The sequence below is a fragment of the Tubulanus polymorphus genome, chromosome 2 (genome assembly GCF_964204645.1).
Source record: "Tubulanus polymorphus chromosome 2, tnTubPoly1.2, whole genome shotgun sequence".
In the NCBI taxonomy this organism is placed as follows: domain Eukaryota; kingdom Metazoa; phylum Nemertea; class Palaeonemertea; order Tubulaniformes; family Tubulanidae; genus Tubulanus; species Tubulanus polymorphus.
Window position 1 is genome coordinate 23,668,011 of NC_134026.1, and position 20,157 is coordinate 23,688,167.

General features: G+C 38.8%; 1 protein-coding gene across 1 annotated transcript in view; it reads right to left on the bottom strand.

Moving 5' to 3' along the window:
• LOC141899339 (nucleolysin TIAR-like) overlaps positions 1-20,157 on the bottom strand; it is a 105,275-nt gene that overhangs the window by 13,817 nt on the left and 71,301 nt on the right. Inside the window, exons 7-8 of the mRNA XM_074785589.1 lie at positions 14,750-14,807; positions 5,913-6,000 (exon numbers count right to left, since the gene is read on the bottom strand). Coding sequence (XP_074641690.1) covers positions 5,913-6,000; positions 14,750-14,807 — 146 coding nt within the window. The remainder of the gene's footprint in view (positions 1-5,912; positions 6,001-14,749; positions 14,808-20,157) is intronic.

The following is a 20,157-nucleotide window of genomic DNA, read 5'->3' on the forward strand; positions in this document are numbered from 1 at the left end:
AATAATATACTTGACGCACAGCCGTATACAATGTAGATTTGACTAAATAAATGAAATAGAAATATTCATATCACTTTGACATTTAGCGAACAGCTCCGTAAGGGAGCTTATCGTAGATTCGATTGTTTGAATGCATTGAGAACGATGATTAAAACTGAGTGATATTAGAAACTAATCACAATTTTGCTAAGTGAAAACGAGTCCCCGGGTTCCATATGACTAATCTAAACGCGATTCTAATCTGAAATTGATATACTAGCATATTCATCGCGCGCATACATTACTGCTTATGAAAATAAGATAATAATTTCTATTTCCATGTAAATAATTAATAATAATATATATATATATATATATATATATATATATATATATATATATATATATATATATATATATATATATATATATATGTGTGTGTATCATTGCATTTAATTTGAATGTGAAATTTTGCATGGCGCCTTGATTGGATTTGCCTGATCAAACCGAGTCCGCCGAGAATTGCACTAATTATCTTAATGGTCGGAATTGTATAATGCAGAGATAGAAGCTTCGATCATAATGGCTGATATAGCAACGATGATACTATCATGACAACGCCATAAAAATCCTCATCATCGTCATTACGCGAGACGTTTTATTGTGTGGCGAAAAATCATTGTTTCTTCCACACACGCGCTTATTACTATTTCCGAAAAGTATCTCGACTTTTTCAATTGTTTGTTTCATTCAATTCAATTAACTGAATCTTGTCTGAGGATAGATTGCGACTAAACTAGCTTTTCATAAGTAAATATCAATGAAGCTAAGTGTAGACATTATTAATTTCTTCGCGTTTCGCGTAAATATTTGTTAACGATGCATCGAATTCTCTACCAAGCTTCAGTTCTTATAGCTGTGGCATCCTAACATCCTTACAAAGCAATGGATGTCAGTAAGAAATTACCTTGAGACTACCTAATTTTGAGGTGTACGCACCTTCTGTGTACCGATAATGAGGGTAATCACATGGAAGGACTGATCAGTCCTAACATGGAGTTATAAACTCTAGTTTATATGTCAGAATGAACCTCAATGCAAGGCTATCGAACCAGTTTAAAAAACCCAGCTTCAAAGTAAAAAAGAGTCCAGTCAGAAGATTTGGCTTAACCCACGGATCTGTAAACCGATCTACGTAAATCTTTGAGAAGCATTCGCTAATTTCTCCAACCGATGACGATGGCTATTGAGGGGTTTCCTTTTTTTGTTTTACTCGAATCAACAAGAGAAATGAAACACACTAGCGTCGCAGTGCGTACGTTGCGGTGGTCATAGCGTCAACGATCTATCACCACACGTTGACAGAATCGCAAACATCGTCTTAGTCTATCAGTGACAGATTGCTGGAATCTGAGTGCTTAAATTAAAGCATAATGAATATCGAGCTGATCAAGAGGTTTGCGAGGGAGTGCGTGTGATGGGCCCATGATGACCACTACGTGCCAACAGCGGGGTCTCCGGAAACCAATCAAACGTAATATCACAAAACAATCAATCATCAACAATTCCGGTAACTTTACTAAAACTCCGTGCTTCATTCATTCGTTCACCTCCCACATTCGATAAACACGATCTGTATCGATATCAATTCATAGAATGCAAAACCTGAATTTCTATCAAATTCGTTACACATATTCACATTTACAGTTTATTACTATAGTTTAATTGGTCAATATGAATTGAGCAATGAATAGGAAGGTATAATTTTGCCAAAGGATGTTCGGAGACAATGCTGCAACGGTTTATAGGTCGAGGTGACCGACCGACCGTCCAAATGAGATATGAATATTTGATATATGCGCTACTCATGAGCTCAATAATACAAATTGGGTATTTCATAATCATAAATAAATCGGTCATCGGAATAAACGCAACATTGCACTTGAATCATTCACAAGTGAAGTTACATGCAACGGCGCGTGCAGCACTTCGCCTTATACATACAGAAACAGTTTAATTGATTCTCACTTTGTTCATTCATTAGCCAAACAATGTTACAGAAGAAAGCGCTCTCGCTGTAGAATATTCAAAGTCGCTGAATTATTGAATTTCGTACAAAATTGGCAGCTGCAAATTTGTTAGTGTGCCGGATGAACTTTATAATCATGCAGCGGAATATCGAAATATCGCGACTACTTTCGTACCCCGACAAACAGACTTCGGTCATAATTTTCTATCTAATCATAGTTTCAATTCCGGTGGGGCACATTCGGCGAAGCTATCATAATTCTGCAGGCTCGATTACAGCGCCAAAAACTGCAACTGCGAGAACAATAGAAATGCCATTATAAAATACTGGTTGGCCGATGCTCAAGACTTGGTGCAGTCATAATTTATATCAACCGGGCGACTAATCTTAGCATGCTCCCGATGTATGTTTTATATACAGCAGCTGACAATGATGGTCATTTTTCATGTCCAGAGTCAGTTCCATCGACATCTACAAGCACCATGGGAGCGGTTGGCATGCACGAGTCTCATCTAATACCTTGTACAAATTTGACCGCGTTCGACCGATACCAGCCCCGATAGCGCCTACGAAAATGAGAAAAATGTGAGCATTGAAGGCGAGATCACAAAAAAACATACTTTCGAATATGCTAACAGATAATCTACTGATATCTGTTAGTACAGAGATAACTGATAAAAGCCTATATCGCATTTACGTATATATGAATGTGATCCACCGAGTACTTTTAATGTCGCGTACATCTACGTGTGGTTTAAAGATAGTTTAAAGATATTCGCCCTCAATAGTTCTCAATGAACTTTTTATACATAGCAGTTGCATAAGAAATGGAGCGAGTTCTGCAATATTGTTTAATTAAGTCTCGCAGAGGGTTTTTACTGACAACATCTCGTAGTTTGGATGGTAACAGTATCATCGAATTACGCAAAAATGAGCTATTAGATGAGAGGAATGTGTCCATAAAGCGTGTATGCTTGATAAAACGGGTGTTATCCCAAAGATTTCATGAGCACTCGATTACTGCCGAGGGCCGGGCTTATCGGGCCTCGAATGTCAAGTAGCATTAATGCGATGATTAAAACGGGCTTTGTGTCCTGATTAACGGCCGGGGCACGCGGCAAACATCCATTCCCAGACGATCTCGTAGCATCTCCTTTTAGCGGCATGGGTTCATAAAATAATCCGGCCATTGCGTAAATGATTGCATGAGGAACACGCGTATATATATTTCTGTGTGTAATTTCCGACGGTGACGAGGGGACAAGTGGAGCTATTTTCTCGACCGTAATTATATTACGGGATCGAGGAAACTCTCGTTCGACTGTTTGTATGCGATCGCGTCGTCGTCATCGTGCGAAGCGAATACAACGGCGGCGTAAGTGTCGTCAGCGGGGCAGTGCTCCGGTCTGCCGCGGATCTCCGAGTGTAAAACAACGTGATTAAGAGCAAACACAGAAATAATGAACTAACAAGAAAATACCTCCAGTTATTGGATATTAAATGCCACTTTGCGTCGGTTCATAATGATATTATACACAAATTTGTCACTCTTTCATCGAAGCAATAAAGCGTGATACAGTTTGCTATAGTAGATTGATCAAGGCGCTTTGCCAGCCGCTTAATTGAATTTCAATTACTGGATTGCTCTGACTAAGGTTAAATGAACCGCGTTAATCTTTTTTCTTAGTGAATTATTAACGTAATCCAGGGATGGGTGGTCAGATTAAATGGTTTTTGATTAAAAAAATAAGATTTAGGTGAAAAAGAGCGTCTGGAAGGCCAAGTCGGCATGACAGGCTTTTACTTATAGATGGGACTGTGAACATCAATACTGTGGAATACTTCATTCCAACAGTTTTCTAAATCTTGCCCTGAATAGACTTTAAATGCAAGAACTCATTAAAGGCAGGCAACAGTCAAACTTTTCAAATACAAACTAAACAATTTGAACACTCAAAACACATATAGGTATCATATTACCTATAAAAGCTATATAACGACTGCCATGAGTATCACTACACTGAACTCAGTATATTGGTTACTTTCTTTTTCCGATTCACTCATTTTGTTCGTATGTCACATACGCAGTAAATTATTCAAAGAACTCGCGCACTTTCGAGCACCATTTGAGGACAGCATTCGATCATATCGAAAATGATAACCCATCAACTGACGACACTTGCACCTTTAAAAAATGTTCTCAATTTACTTTCAATTCGACCATTAAATAATTCATCGGCAGCTGATGGGTTATACTAAAGCAACCATCTATCATTCGTCATGATTGAACTGCCATGCAGGTCGACTACTGCTCTAAATTGATTCGAAAATTTTGCTTTCACCGCGTCGAAACGACGGGTGGCTGTCACCATAACTGTCACAAGATGCGCCAAGCATAAAGCGAAAATCTACTGCACAGCCGAGCAAACATATACCAATACAACATGCAGTGACTAATGGACTGCTCGAGGAGGTAGCTACTACTATAATGATCTATACCTATCTCCGTATCGTACGAGCATGATGAAGTCACACGTACAACCGATAACAGACATAGATATTGGTATATAATTCCTAGATCAGTACTGAATATTCACGGATCCTATATAAAAGATCGCTATGATAAAAAAGATGAAAATGTTCTGTTTAATATGAGCATATCCAACTGCAACATTTAAGCTACGGGTATATTCTTATTATAGTCATCATCAGCCATACTGGCATACAATATGCCTAATGATGCAGTTAAATCTACTCATATTGTACAGAAAATTTCTCGTCTTTCTTATTGTGAGATTTTCTAACTATTCTCTTACATGGAAATTGTGCATTATCTCGACTTGAAGATTCATTATCCCATTCGATGGAAACGGTTCGATATTGGCCACTGGAACCAATATCAATAAGCGAAAAACTTTATTCGCAGAGAGAATCAAAATCTGACTTAATGCACACGAAACATCGTAAATCAACTGTCTTAAAAAGATTGCCCGCAGTGTAAAAAGAAATTTAGGTATTTACAGATAACTTAGATGAATTGAATATAGCTAATCGATTTTATTAGAGATATATCATATAACTATAGACAGAACATTACTTGTAGTTCAAAATCAATGAACGGTGCTCTAAATGACCTTTCGATCAACATATCACGTGACAGACTCGCGCCAACAAGAATATTCCTTGTCTTCCGTGTTATGTACTCGGATTTTGACTTGGTCATCGTAATAAAGTATGCCATCAGTGATGGCCAATTTATTGACTGTGAACTGGTCCATATCTCAGTAGAGTCACTTTCGTTACCATTGATGCGAACTCGCCATGAACTTGTCAAATATTCATGGCAATATGCCTGTGTCTATCTTCTGTATACGCGAGGGGACCATAAACGTGTTCACATATTCATGATTACTCGCAGCACCGATATTTTAGGGAGTATGGTTAGATTACGGAATCCAAACTGTGATTTCTTTTCTCGCGGCTGCCACGATTGTTCGCGGACCTCAGAACTTGATCCGCGAACAAGTGGGACCAACTGCCGCTCATTGCGGAATAAAAATGCCATTAATACTACATACATGATCATACGTATAACCATAAGCGTTTGTGATGTTTTCCGCCGGGAGAATAAACATTTGGCTGGAAAAGTTGGCCATCAAGAGAAAAATCCATATTTGCACATAAATCAGCAGGAACAAACCAATTTACAAAATATTCCTGAAAATCAACGCGGACCTTTATATGAAGAATAAAGCTAAACTATAATTGGCTAGGTCTTTACCATCATGACGGGAAGAAGACATAAACAAAAGTTAGAAATTTGCGTTGAAGCCTTCCATTTCACGATCATAGTATTTTTGAAATTCTATCAATTTTGTTCGTAAGAAAAATCGATTATACTTACGATACTTCTCCAATAACTGAGAACGCTTCCAGTAAATGCTGGGGTTCTATATCTTGCCCGAGGTCGCCGACGAATATATGAAAATGTTCTGAAAATAGAGAAAAATAAACTAATATTAGACATGAAATAGGAAGCGTAATATTTCATTCTTCATACGGAGTATTCTTTTTTAAATATGTCTTCAAGGGGATGTTTTCATATCAACTATGCTGTCTATAACTAATCTGATTCCTATTGTTGATGGTTTGTGGGGAGACATGGATATCTACTGTGTGTTCATGTATGCTGCGAATGTATCAGATATGCCGACTCGGTGCGCTTCAATACAAAGAATTGATGAGGTTGACAGAGAGAAGGTTGACAAAGATACAGCACTGACAGAGAAAATTGATATTTGTCGAGGTATATATTTCGTGAACGTTCTATAAGGAATATTATCCGTGACGAGTTGACATCTGAAATGGGTTGCATTTACTATTTCCAAGACAAGGATGTACATTACCATTCCTCGCTGAAGGATGGAAAAAACCCAGATTCAACACACACACACACACACACACACGTAGCTGGGACACTACCAGCGAGAGAAAACCAACCGACAGCTACTTCTGATATCAAGTAGACCCTATACATCTCTAGATAAGAAAGCTGAGCGAATACTTTCAATGGTGTGATATATTTTATTGCCATTGGAGTAGCTGCCTTTTGTATCACGTCGATGGCGCCTATGTGACGATGAAGAACAGAATGCATTTGTCTCAACAACAGATAGATGTGCCGCTAAACCGAGCAATTATTGTCAGCAAAAGGCTCCATAAATCTTAATGAACGATTTCACTTTCCCTGATTTTTCTCGCGCGGCAATTGAATCTATAAACTCGTTTAATGGCAATGAAAATGTAACGCCCATTCAAGGTCATTCTCAAGTGCCACCTTCATGTACATACACCCAGACAAGGAAGGAATACCGAATGAACGACCTTGCTGGCAAAACCAATACCCTCGGGGTACATCTGATACCTCCAGTGGTACAACCAATATCGAAAGTAAACTAGCGCAGATCGATGAATCAGTGAAATCAGCATGACTGTACAGGTCAGTACCAGTCAGTGCAAGGGATGGAACATCACTTCCATCACCAACACATCTCCTAAATACTAACAACGGCGACATTGCTCACCGCGGCACATGCCAATCTAGAAATATTTACAAAGCTCTCCAACAGACCATAATGCGACATACCATTGTGCATTAATTTTCTACCATCCTCCAAATAAACAAACAAATATTCATCATTTCAAATAAGCAATCAGGTAAATTATATATCGATTCGATGCAGATGATTTTGGCGATTATTGATTCATAAATCGTTTCCTCTTCAAATGCGTGCGCGTTAGCTTCACACACCCCATATTAATTGATAACAATCCTGGATTATTACGGAGGTCAATCGCGGGACGTTTTAACCGTGCGATAAACCCATTTGTCCGTAGCAACGACGGGGAGAGAAGATGAGCGACGGAATACAACCCGTTGATGGTGCATGAAAGTCATGCACACCTCGAGGAAATGAATCAATCACAACGTTCTTTCCATCCTCCATCATATCATAGCTACCGTGAGACAGATGTCCATCATCAATGAAAATATAAAATCATAACATCAATGATTGAATGATTGAAGCGAAAATAAAGCGCGGCTAGTTGCGTATGCATGCATTCGATAAAAGTTTTCCGATTGGAGGACTGGCCAAAAAAAATATAACGGCTTGAAAAACAGCTCATAATATCATCGACATTCGTAGTGATCAACAATCGTGTTAAATGCTTTCTACGTCCACGCACGATTTGTTAATTAATCAAGCCAAGTAGTTTGTCCGCAGCGTGTAGCAAAGTGATTTTATGATGAGCGAAAACTTTTCAATCAAAATATGAATGGCGCGGAAGTGTGCCAATGGCTATAATCGAAAAACATAAAACATAATGTTCAAGAACGCTTCTGTGAAGACACCCATCTACTGAGCGTCCTTGATATGACATCAAAGTGGATTCGGTACAAACACACGAAATCAACAATGCGAAAATCTATTTGGAAGCTAGATGAGGAAAAACTCGATCTCGTCATCAATAATGAATTCAGTCGACAGCGAATGGATAGTCTACAACTGAAGCCTGACCCACACGCCGGCATCGTTCATTCATAGGAATAAACGAGTCGCCAAATAACGCGCCTGCTCACGATTTATCTAAGCCCAATATTTGTCTTGTCATGAAAAGAGAGATGCATTGCAAAGCTCAAAAAATAATTACTGAGACAGAATCTTAATTAGCTGACAAAACCAGATGCTCGAGTCTATATTGTTTTTATGGCGAACTTTCAACTCGATGAGTGATTTAGCCGAGGAGTCTGTATTTGTCGTCGGATGAATCGTGGTTGGTTACTGTCACGTAGTTGTCTCGGTATTGTCAATTTTTTCGCCGATGAATTGATTGTGCGCTCGCTAATCAAGCATGGCGTTTGAAAGATTATCTAGGGTCAATTGCAAAGCTAATGCGTAATCCCTCAGAAAAGACGCTGCGAGATAAGTTAATACATCCGACATACTCTTGGCGACTGTCAAGTTACCCCAAATGGTCAGTCCTCCGGGAATCACCGGATCAAACAACAGTTTATAACGTCGTACTGATGCAAGCTATACCCAACATACTTGAGATTGCTAGTATTAGCCTATGTCACAATCGTTGTTCAAATGAGTCAGTGATGAGAATTTATGTCGGGTTCATGCACAGTTTTATCCTATTATCCGGCCATGTCTTGGGTATTTCACTAGCAACTTATCTGAAAAAGAATCTCCGAGGTCAGAGAATATAGCGTAGCGTTACAGTGTCCACAACGACGATGACGATTGCAACGGCTGATGTGCATGCCAGCAAATACCACAGTTTATCGCATATTGATAACATTTATTCAATTTAGCATTGGCGCAAGTGTGCGATATATACGGCCTCGGCGAATAATCGAAGAAAGACACGAGACACGAGAAACCGCCATCAGACATTCCGTCATCATTCCTTTTTCTGGGAAAATATAGGTTAATATGGCATAAAAAAAAATCAACACAGAACCAGACAGTACCGCGTGACCAATCGGTCAATACCGCCGAATAGAAAACCAAGATGGCCGCTCACGATGAACTATGCGATACGCATCTTTAGAATTAGTCTCTGTAAAAAGTATTAGGTTGTCAAGTGGTCCTTTTGAGAAAAGTAAGGGGAAAGTAGGGATCAAGTTATCTTCTCGGCAGGGCCAAAATAGGGATTTAAGATGGCCGGACAGGACATAAAAATTCACTAACAAATACTGCTTCACTTATGCTATGGGAATGTTCCAATGTCCTCGGTTATCATTTTTTGGTAGTTATATCATCAAAACAGGTATTGGCATCGACTTCTTGAATCTAGGTGACACAAGCCGAACTTATATCAAGGTAAAAGAGATGTTAAACAACATAAGAATTTCGGAAGGTTTATTTTAACACTTTTTTTTGACGGGTGTTTTTTGGAAAATCTAGGGAAAAATAGGGAAATACACCTTTTTCACGTCAAAAAAATTAGTTAAGATGACACTTTTTGACAGTGAAAAGTAGGAACAGTAGGGCCCGCTTGATAGCCGTAAGTATCATACACATCTTTGATGTCGTTGCTTTGAAATTTGATGTATGCTTTCAATAAATCTAACATTGTGGGTATCAATGAACCGATCTCAAGCTACATAACTCAGCTCATGAGTTACCCGGGGAAATATTGAGACTGTGACTCTGCTGAGTTAGATTTCCATGTTTCTCGAAAAACAACGTGCAGATGAAAATGACTGAAGATGAAGGCGGCTAGCACTCCCTCCTCATAAGGCATAAAAATCGGCTGAATGCTTTCGAAAGATTAATCACCTCCCCAGGCTACAGAAAGATAGTAGATGGTGACGTGACCACATATTTGATCTGCCACAAAACTGTATTTCTATGTGTGTTTAAACAATTTGCATGTTTAGCCAGCAATCGAATCCATGTTAATAAACATTAGCCGACGATATCTCGCGGGATTTCGCAATTCAGCAGTAGCCATGTGAAGAGAGTGGTCACTAAAAACCAATGGGAATTTGACAAGCTAATATAGTAAAAACATCGCCGAACACCATAACCCCTCAGCGATTTGTGGCACTGTAATTGCAAGTTGTCTGGTAATAGGATTAGCAAGTCGAATGCGCCTCTGATCCATTCCATGGGAATTCAAAGGATATGAAGGCATGTTAAAAATTTTCAACCCAACCACATTCGACGTAGCTTTTTTTTACGTATACCTCTGCACCGAAACAAACGGATAGCTGTTTTTAATAGCTTACACTAATTAAGCGTGAAAATTTTTAACAGTTTTATGCAGTCGCACCTCGGGAATTTCACGGCATGGCAGGTCAATTGGCAAGAGGCAGGAATGGACATGGATGTAATGCAAAACGCATTATCTATCGTCAAGCGGTTGAAAGTAATTACGTGGAACAAATGGCCTGTGGGTTTACTTTTTTGGTGATAAGACTCGAGCAAGAAAGTTGTTTTTTGAACTGAGTAAAGCTTGGATTGGCAAGATCAGAATTTGAATTCAAAGCTTATGGCTTGTTCATACCGAAGGAGCTCAAGGCAGCGAAGATCCCGGGGACTTAAATGAAGTCAATCATCCTGTCACTGGGTAGTATCCGGTACAATCGAATGAAAGCAACTGCTCTGCTGTTTTCCAATTTCTAAGAAACATGTTTCAAGTCTCAACCGGTGCGAAGATGAAATACAGTCGGATTCTGTGTTAAGCATATCAATATACGGTAATGACCATATTCATGCTTAGACACATGTCTGAGCGGTTTCGTAGTTGTGTTTGAAATTCTGCCGCACATAAGAAACTAAGCAATAGACTATATTGCAACAAGATATCTATCATTCCCCGCTGACCACTTTCTCCGGGCCTTTTATGGCTGACCATTTCCGGAGAAATAGCATTTATGAGCATTAACTTATACATGGAAACATTTTGCAACCAACAAGTCATTACGTCTCGGGTGGTGAAAAACCTATCTAGATACAATCAACCTTGCCCCCACATGGACTGTATCAAATTAGCTATAGCGTTTATCATTCTTGCATACACTGCTCTGGAATTACCTCTGTTCAACTCCGAGTGGTCAGCAATATGTCCGATTACAGAAACTTATCCATCCCGAATCATGCATTCGGGGGGGGGGGGGGGTGATATGTTAGTGATATACTGCTACCTGGGGCTTTCTTCACAAGGGCAAATATGATTATAAACCCTTTTTGTTATACTTGAAACAGCTACAAGTTGGTCGGCCTAGATGAAATTCATGGATGCAGCCAATAATTGCGTGGGTTGTTGTGACCTTGACTTCATGACAGTCGTCAATCAGGAAAAGTTGGAATAATATATAAGCTATCTATTTGTGTGGAATACGGGCAACCGTTGAAAAACTTAAAAACATAACGCATATGTGTTTCTGAAGTCTTCTATAGTCTTGACAAGTGACGATCATTTGAAAAGCTGCATGCAATAAAATGTCGCACTTTTATACAAACAAATGGCATCGGCTTAATCCAGCGATGTGAGACTGTGCGTGCTGACGTATCACCAACTGCAACATCGGGAACACAAACGTCAGATGGAAAGAGAAGTCATATGAAAAATGATTTCATGGAAGCAAAGTAAACATGAAGGCAGAATATTCCAAGAGGAAATTGCGGAAGATTGATTTCCCAGTGGCTGATCCTTAAGCAGTAAGGATAACTATGAAAAGGTTGATTAGATACAGTCATCAGCCTGTGGCTCAGTATATTCTTGTCCACAGTCTTAGCTGGATGAATATTACATATCTCCGTGTTTTCAGCCTAATCAGTTCGGCTATGTGCCTTTAACCCTTCCTTTTCCAGATTTAAGCGAGGTCGGATAGAGGCATATGATCTTGTAAGCAGAACTAAATTAAGACTGTGGCCATTTTCTTCCAAATTCGTAACCAACAGAAATCAACCAATTGAATAACCATATCCAGAAAATTTCAAAATAACCCCAATGTTTTCGTACATTCAAGAACTTGCATCAACATCGTATAGAGACAACAGCTTTCAGACATAGAAAACTATGTTGTTCTATTAATGGAACAACCATCTCAAGACAGTTCACCGAAGTAATATCATTACTGGCTACAACTTTTGTCCGTCATTTACCGCAGTTATTCGGAATGGACCAATCAATTATGTTCTGTAGTTTTACGATCTCATTGTCCCGAGCATTAATTGCAACAGTAAGGAAGCGCCGGCTAGGTAAGTTGTCCGCGAGGTAATCATCAATGACGTCGCATCATGGATTTGCAGCATCTCCCGGCAGCGGTGATGCGCAATTAATCAAAGCAGATATGATAGTATGTGTGGACATCTGATCACCATCAACGTATTCTCTTGTGTATTACCTATCACAGGGTTTTATATTACTTAGTTAACTGATATTAGCTCAGCTCAGGTTGATATGGATGGATATGACGTATAACATGCACAATATGCAGACTAACCCTGAGACCCTTCAATGCTGTCTAACCCTAAAACCTGTCAAGATTTATCCAATAATTCTATCGAATCATTCCATCTTCGTGGCATATTTCCATTCAGGTTATGTAATAGAGATGTATTTTCAAAATGAGGATATCATCATAACTCTCATATCAGCATTTAAGTTCTTTTTCTCTTTTTTTCATCGAATCTTGTAATTTGTATCAGTACCATTTAGCCTGCGGCTGCTTAGAAGCACAGACGATAAAACGCTCGGCGTTTTTTTCCCATTATCATGAAATGTTGCGTAAGACCCTTCTTCTTATGTGCGCATTTAAGTGATGAAAAATTCTGGATTCAACGTCCCCGAGAATGCTTCAATGGATTGTGGCACTGGGATCAATGGAGGCGTATTTAGCTTTCATCAAGCGCAATTGTTTGTCTGTTCTGTTTGCCAATCTCGGGAGTTAAATTTGTCCCTGGTATAGGTGGTTATAACGTGATGCCAGCAGTCACAATGATGACACAGCACTAATGAAGCTATTTTGTGTTGGCACTTGGGGGTTGCAAACTTATTCAACGCTGCAGACAGGAGGCACCTGGTCTTTAAATATCCAATAATACGTCATTAATGGCCCTATTTACCACTTGCCATGTAAATTCTATGTCATAATCCCCAGAGTGATCAGCAGTGTGGTTCACCAGGGCAAAAATAGAAATCATCCACTATTACTTGTATATGAACCCCAATACCACATTAAATATCAATTTACAAAAATATTCAAATACTTAGAAAATAAATCTTTGACTTAACTCCTGAAGTCGGAATACCCAGTACTACATTTTGTTGTTATACCATTCTATATTCTCTATAAAGCCCAAATATTACATTATATATATGGTGAATAAGTTGCTTGATAATGATGGTTCAAGCGAAACGAATGCATCTACAAAGGTCTCACACTGAATTATTTATAAGAAATAAATGGCCACCGATTGAGCACTACCTTGTTGGAAATACTATAGTTCCTTTTATCTACACGATGATTATAAGGCTCTCTTCAATCTTTCACTAAAGTGATAATAGCTTGAGATACCTTTTAGTGATATAAAGCATTACCCAAATACTTCATGGCTCTTCTTAACAAAATCGCTTCTTGTTTCACCTTAGCTTATCTGCGTATGAATATGCGCTAATAGTATATATTCATTTAAGACCCCTGTTTTGGTCATTTGATATGCGTAGGCCATATCAGCCATGTAAAATTTTGTCATCTGCAGAATTCAAATGTTTTATGATAAAATGCATGCTATAACTAAAGGGTTTTTAATACCACCGTGCACTTAGCAATGTAATCAAACAGTTCAATCAATAATACGTATCCTATTAAGGATTATAATTAAGGGATGGAATGGGAACGCTCATTTAGGCGACCGAAGTGAACAAAAAAATGTGGTATGTGTTTGGCGGCGGGATATTGATTTCATACTTAAATGTGGGAAATTACGCGTCTGTTTTCGTTCCGCAAAATCGATGTGACTGTTCAGGCAACCACCGCTGCTGGCTTCGTAACTTTGTCGGCTATTCAACGTAGCAGACCGCGTAGGCTGTAGACGTTTTAACTTTCAAGAAGACGTTTTCGGCTTGTCACAAAGATGGTGGATCATTGACAGAGGAGAAATTTAGTGGCAGTCATTGAGAATATGTTGGCAGATATTCAGCCACTTGAATAAATGAAGCTTGATCTAGGCCGACACTGATGTCCATACATTAACGCCAGCAGAGATACGCTTTCTTCCCGATATCCTACTACACTTGCCGTTGTCATCATATGTTGCTGCCACATCAAGAGCCATTTTCTAAATGTTGTCGACAGAAGAGTTAAGACTGTTAGCTCATCATGACGAGAGAATCAACACGGATCATAATGATAATGTAGTCGCCGCGGTTATGGAGAAACTGTCAGACAAACAGAGTATATACCATTCATTCATATGTAAAAGGTGATTTCCTAATGTCTAATAGATAGATGCATTAACGTTACGGATATTTACTTCTTAGATAATGCGTGGCTTCAATATGAGCTGTTAACTACATGCACAACCCTAATGAAGTGACAAAAGCTAATTTTGTTGGTTAATGGCAGCAAACACATTGATGCCCGGGGGTTGTCTGGTTCCTTTCCTTATGATACAAATGCTAAAAGCGATTAACATATCATACGTATGGGATACTTACTACTTGTGTCTTGTTTCTGTGTCGTGCCACCAGATGTCGCCCAATTTACCTTCATTTCCTGAAACGAACAAAGTCGAAAATGCATTTCAATCATTTAGGCTAAATCGATGCTAGTAAAAAATCTAGACTGCTTTTATTGCGCGATCATCATGGGATAGGGAACCGGGCTTTAAATAATTCCGAGCACGTTTACAGTCAAGCGTGCTATTAAAGAAATGGTTTCGATCGCATCGGGGTAATGTATGTTTATAGCAGAATGCTGCAACGGTTCCTTGAATAGAACCCTTTCCGGGTTTTGCTTTTCTATCTCTAGAAATCTAGCAGCAAAACTCAATCAACCCGTTGATCAAAGACTAATTTAATGCCCTAGGTCACTGCCATTCATCACGGCTTGAGGTCTGCAATGCCTTCTTGTAAGTGTTTTACGAGGGTGTTTTATCGTTTTTCGGACATATAATTTGGCGCGATAGCTGGTCGCCGAGTGATCACAATCGGCTTGTTCGTAGTTCGCTTCAGCTGACAATCAAGATGTGATATACTGCAACTGGAAAACAATCAATTGACCACAACAAGATGAGGACAATTGATTTCAATTGATATGAATGTCACAGGCTTCAAGGCTCATTGCATACATCGCTTATTGCATATGTACAGACGATGTATCTCGAATTTGGCATGATTTACATGTGTCAGTATTCGGCAATTTTCTGCGCCAGCATTTTGTCAAAATCGCCAATTGGCTGCCAACTGCAGACGTTTTCGAATAAGGGAATATTTTGTTTCTTGTTAGATTTTATTACCGATCTCATGAATTTCGCATGTTTAATTCGAGACGCCGACACATGAAAGGTCCCGAGATAGTTAGATTAAAAATTGGCTATGCGTTTTCTGTCATAAATCTTAATTAGGCAAGCCAAGTAGTATCGTTAGTGTGTATGGATCCATCATTTCACGAGGCACCAACATCACGCGAATACACGCCATTACCAATTATCGCTGCATGCACGAGCAAGGCCGGTTATTACAATATGCTCGGGGAATTGATATTGTTTATAGACCAAATCAGTCGAGTGTGGATGAACAGTATGAAAATTAAAATTTTATCAAGTCAAAAGTTTTGTCAGTAATTGGGGCGGTTGAGTCGGAATCACCTAGGTAACGAGCGCGCGGTGTCGATATATTACGTCACGCATGGCTAACAACAGATGATCAGTTTCACTGCATACTTTTTTATTTCCCAGGCGGACGGTACCGATGACTTTCGAATAATGAAACTACAGAGCGACCGAAGGAATCCTATCAGTGGACTGTTTATCAAATGCGCCAAGACGCGACGTTGCGTCGCACCTCGCGGGAGCAGCGAATTTATGAAAATACCAAAAATCTGATTTGCGTTTTTATCAGTAAAAATGAATGCGAATTAATGAAAAGCGCCGCTGTCTAGATGAAGAATGGCAGCCGAAGCAATCATTTCTGAATGTTCCCATTTATGTCGCATAATGCGAGTAAAATCAAAAGAATTCAATCAAGCTCAAAGAATACGAATGAATGTTATCAATGTTTCCTTTTTTTTCTATCGAAGTTAAATATTCGAAGCCTTTCGGTTCCGTCGTTTACACTAACTCAAAGTATTTGGATTACGTATCTTGAGTCGATTTCCGGGCTGAACAGTACATCAAATAACCATCAAGTGCCATGAGCATGCAATTTGGCCTTCCAGCTAAATCACCTGGCTTACTTGTAATGGTAGTAATACCACATTAGACAGAATTGCCATACAATCAAAGCATTAGTCCGGTATAATGTTTACCACACTAGGAGGGTGGACAAAAATTACATAGCGACGAATTACGTTATTGAAGGCAATACCCTCCCTGTAAAAAACCTGTAGTAAGAAGGCGCCTTCAGATATGCCGATACATCATGTCGTGTCGGAGTAACCAATAAAATTTTTAAAAATTCAGTCAGGTCAATATTCTCCGGCAAACTTTTCGAACAAAAAACTGAATCCGGTATCATCCGATGAAAACGATCAGGCAGTCGGGCTTGCGTCATGGAAAAACGGTCGTATGACGTTTTTTTGTGTCGGCATTGATAATACGGCTATTGGCCTCTTACACACCAATGACCGACGTATCAGTAAACTGTGAGACTTTAACGACACAAATCAAGCACGCGATAAAAAGCCACAAAGTGTATCGGCGAACGAGAGCGAACGATTGTAGTTCAAGAACACTTCTGGTTGCCAACTTATTTCCACATTGACTAGAACAAAGTGTTTGACAGCTGGTCAAATATAGTTGACAGTTTTTCTGTTTCACAGCAGAAAAGAAGTATAACAATCGCGTGCAATATACCCACTCGCTCAGCTTCCTCAGCCTTTCAATCCTTACGCTTAGAATTTCCTTATCAAAGTATTATTGAGTCCCGTGAAACAAACAAAAAATCTCTACGTTTTATCATGGATTTGTCTTTAAGCAGATCAACGATACTTAGTAATGAGAATTGAATACCTAACTGCATTCGAAGTCTTTCAAATTTAATAACGGCTTCCAGCCCAGGAGCAGCCGAGTGAAATGCAAATGCGGATTATCAGACGCGAACTATAGAATGTGCATTCGTCTAAGGTGGAATTTTCGGAAATTTCTTTGAATAGTCGATAACCAACTAGTGTCAAAACAATAGTCCTGTAGGGAATTAATGACAGATATCAATGCGCAGCGTCCATAACAGAAGAAGTTCCAGTGCGCTGATCACACGCAATACAACCGGGAATCGAAAACATATTTCATTAAAAACCTAACAAATTTTAATGAAGATGAGCCGTCTATTCATCGCACATCGATGAATATTTTGTTAGAGACACACAATCGGCAACTATGTTTGCAACACGAGTTCAATAAATGAGTTTCTAGTTGATGGTTGACATTCTAACTCAAGAATTGAAAAAGTTCGTTTTCAATTGTTTACCTCTTACAATAAGAGTCACGTCTTAACCCAGAAATATGGAACTGGGTTCTGATGGACTACTTTCGACAACTTAACCAGCAAAATTCGGCTCACCGTAGAAATAGGTCCGCCATATCCAAGTTCAACTCATCGTTACTTCACAACTCGTCACTGGTTTGTATACGGGGGCCGTCAGCTATAGGGTGCGGCCAGTTGTAACATAGGTGTGTCATTTGAACAATACAAAAAAAACAGCTTAAAAAGAATTATCTATTCTTTCGCAAACGTTCGATTTTTGTTTAAAAAATGGTTTTATTAATGTGTCAACATCTAGAACATTCAAATCATTCGTTTTAATAATTGCCCTTGGTATTCATAGATTGATAGAATTAAACGTTTGTGTGCTTCATACATATACGAATGATTAGCATGTTTAGGGAATGAAAATGACGAAAAAATTGATGGATTACATAGAATTTCCATGGAACACAGCTGGTGTGTTACGGCCTGGATGCAAAACCGTACAAAATTCTATGACATGTCACAATGGCTAATGTTAATATGCGCTATAGCGATATGAAGGTATATACAATATGCTACCAAGATTGTCCCACCTGATTGCTATAACATGAATATGTCAATTTTCAAATCCAAGCTGGTGTATCAGAAACAAAGCCGTTGGATTTACATTATGAATTATGAATATCCACGTATAAACTAATCTAGTTTCTCATATAACTGATTATTGAAAACGGTATTTTTCATTTACAAACCAAATGGAAGCCCTCACTCATCGTATGAGAGAATACATGCTTCATCATATTCTATAGCCACGTGTTTTAATGAAGTCAATGGATGTTAATAACTGGGAATATACAAATCAACATTCATTCTACAAAATCAATTCATAAGTCAGTTGTATTATTTTATTCATTTTTGCTATACTAGTAATAAAGACAAGCCCTAGGCGACAACGGTTCTCGGGCTCAGGCTCAAACTCCAAAATTACCATGCGTTAGTTCCAATTGCATTTTGGATATGTTGTGTACCTAGGACCAATAGTTAAAATTTACCAAGACAACTTATTGCATTTCTGTAGCTGAAAATGGAGTTTTAGTGTCTAGTTCTGGCGCTAGGTGGCAAGCTGGGCCCAACTATCAACAAAGCTAAGTAGCTGAAAGACAGAGACACATATAGACCGACTGACCCACAAACAGAGAATAAGGGTTAACAAATAAAACCCACAGTTACTTCTGTAAAAACAGTTTATTGCCTTACAGTTTCAAGGTTCAAACTAAACCTCATCATCAGTGGAACAAAAATTCATTATTGTATTTTTTGTTCCTCTGATGATGAGGTTTAGTTCGAACCTCGAACTGTAAGGCAATAAACTGTTTTTACAGAAGTGAATGTGGGTTTTATAAGTTAACTCTACACTGAGATTTACATCAGTCCACTGCAGTCAAGAGAATAAGGGTCTCACGGAAGACAGAGAACCAAATAATTGTAAACAGTTGTATATCCAAACATGACTTATTCAGTACGAGTATATTGTACCCACATATGGTAGTGAATCATAAGAAAAGAACGTACTACAAGACATGTACGGGGTACATCCACGGTCAATTAAAAAGTGATTTAAAATGCAATCTAATTTGATATCCGATCGCTTATAATGACTTAGTCGTCAGATAATGAATGAGCTGCAGGCTATGTTGGTATATGAATGAGAGCAAAATCATGGACTCAATATAACATAAATCCACATTCGCACTATCACCAGTTAGTCAGTCCGTTCTCATTTGGCCAGTACCAGGAATCGACAAATTTAGAACTGACCAAATCAATGCTGTGCGTTCTCACATGTGTTTAAATAAGCTGGTCCAGCTAGACGCAATGGAAAGCACACATAGAGAAATGGTCCACATTCGAAATTTAAGAACCGATCTGGCACTTTTTGGTCATTCTAAATTGGTCCATTTTACCAGGAATGAATGAAGAATCAAGCACAGAATTTTTGCTGATGCGAACGCTTGGATAAATGGAAAAGACTAAATTTAGAACGTTCTAAATAACGTAGAGCGAACCGTGGCTAGATTAATTAAGAATATAATCTTCTGGGTTTGTGATGTGATGCTCATCCCTACCCCTGCAATACACAGCATCACTATGTACACAGCATATTCGTAGCTAACATAAAAATCATTTCAGAAGTAGCAAAGCCAATGGCAATCACTTAAAGCCTGGCAAACGACAGACATCGGCAATGATTTAGCGCAGATAGAACAAGATTGTCTAAACCGAAACCTCGCATTTGAAGTTAATCAGTAGATAATATTAGTCAGTGTGGTTTGTAGGCGCCGCCGGTCAATATGCTAAAGTGACAAGATTCTCATGTTGATTGGATTACATTACGGCTAGATACAATTCAGTTAGATACCGGTGACAGTCTACAAATA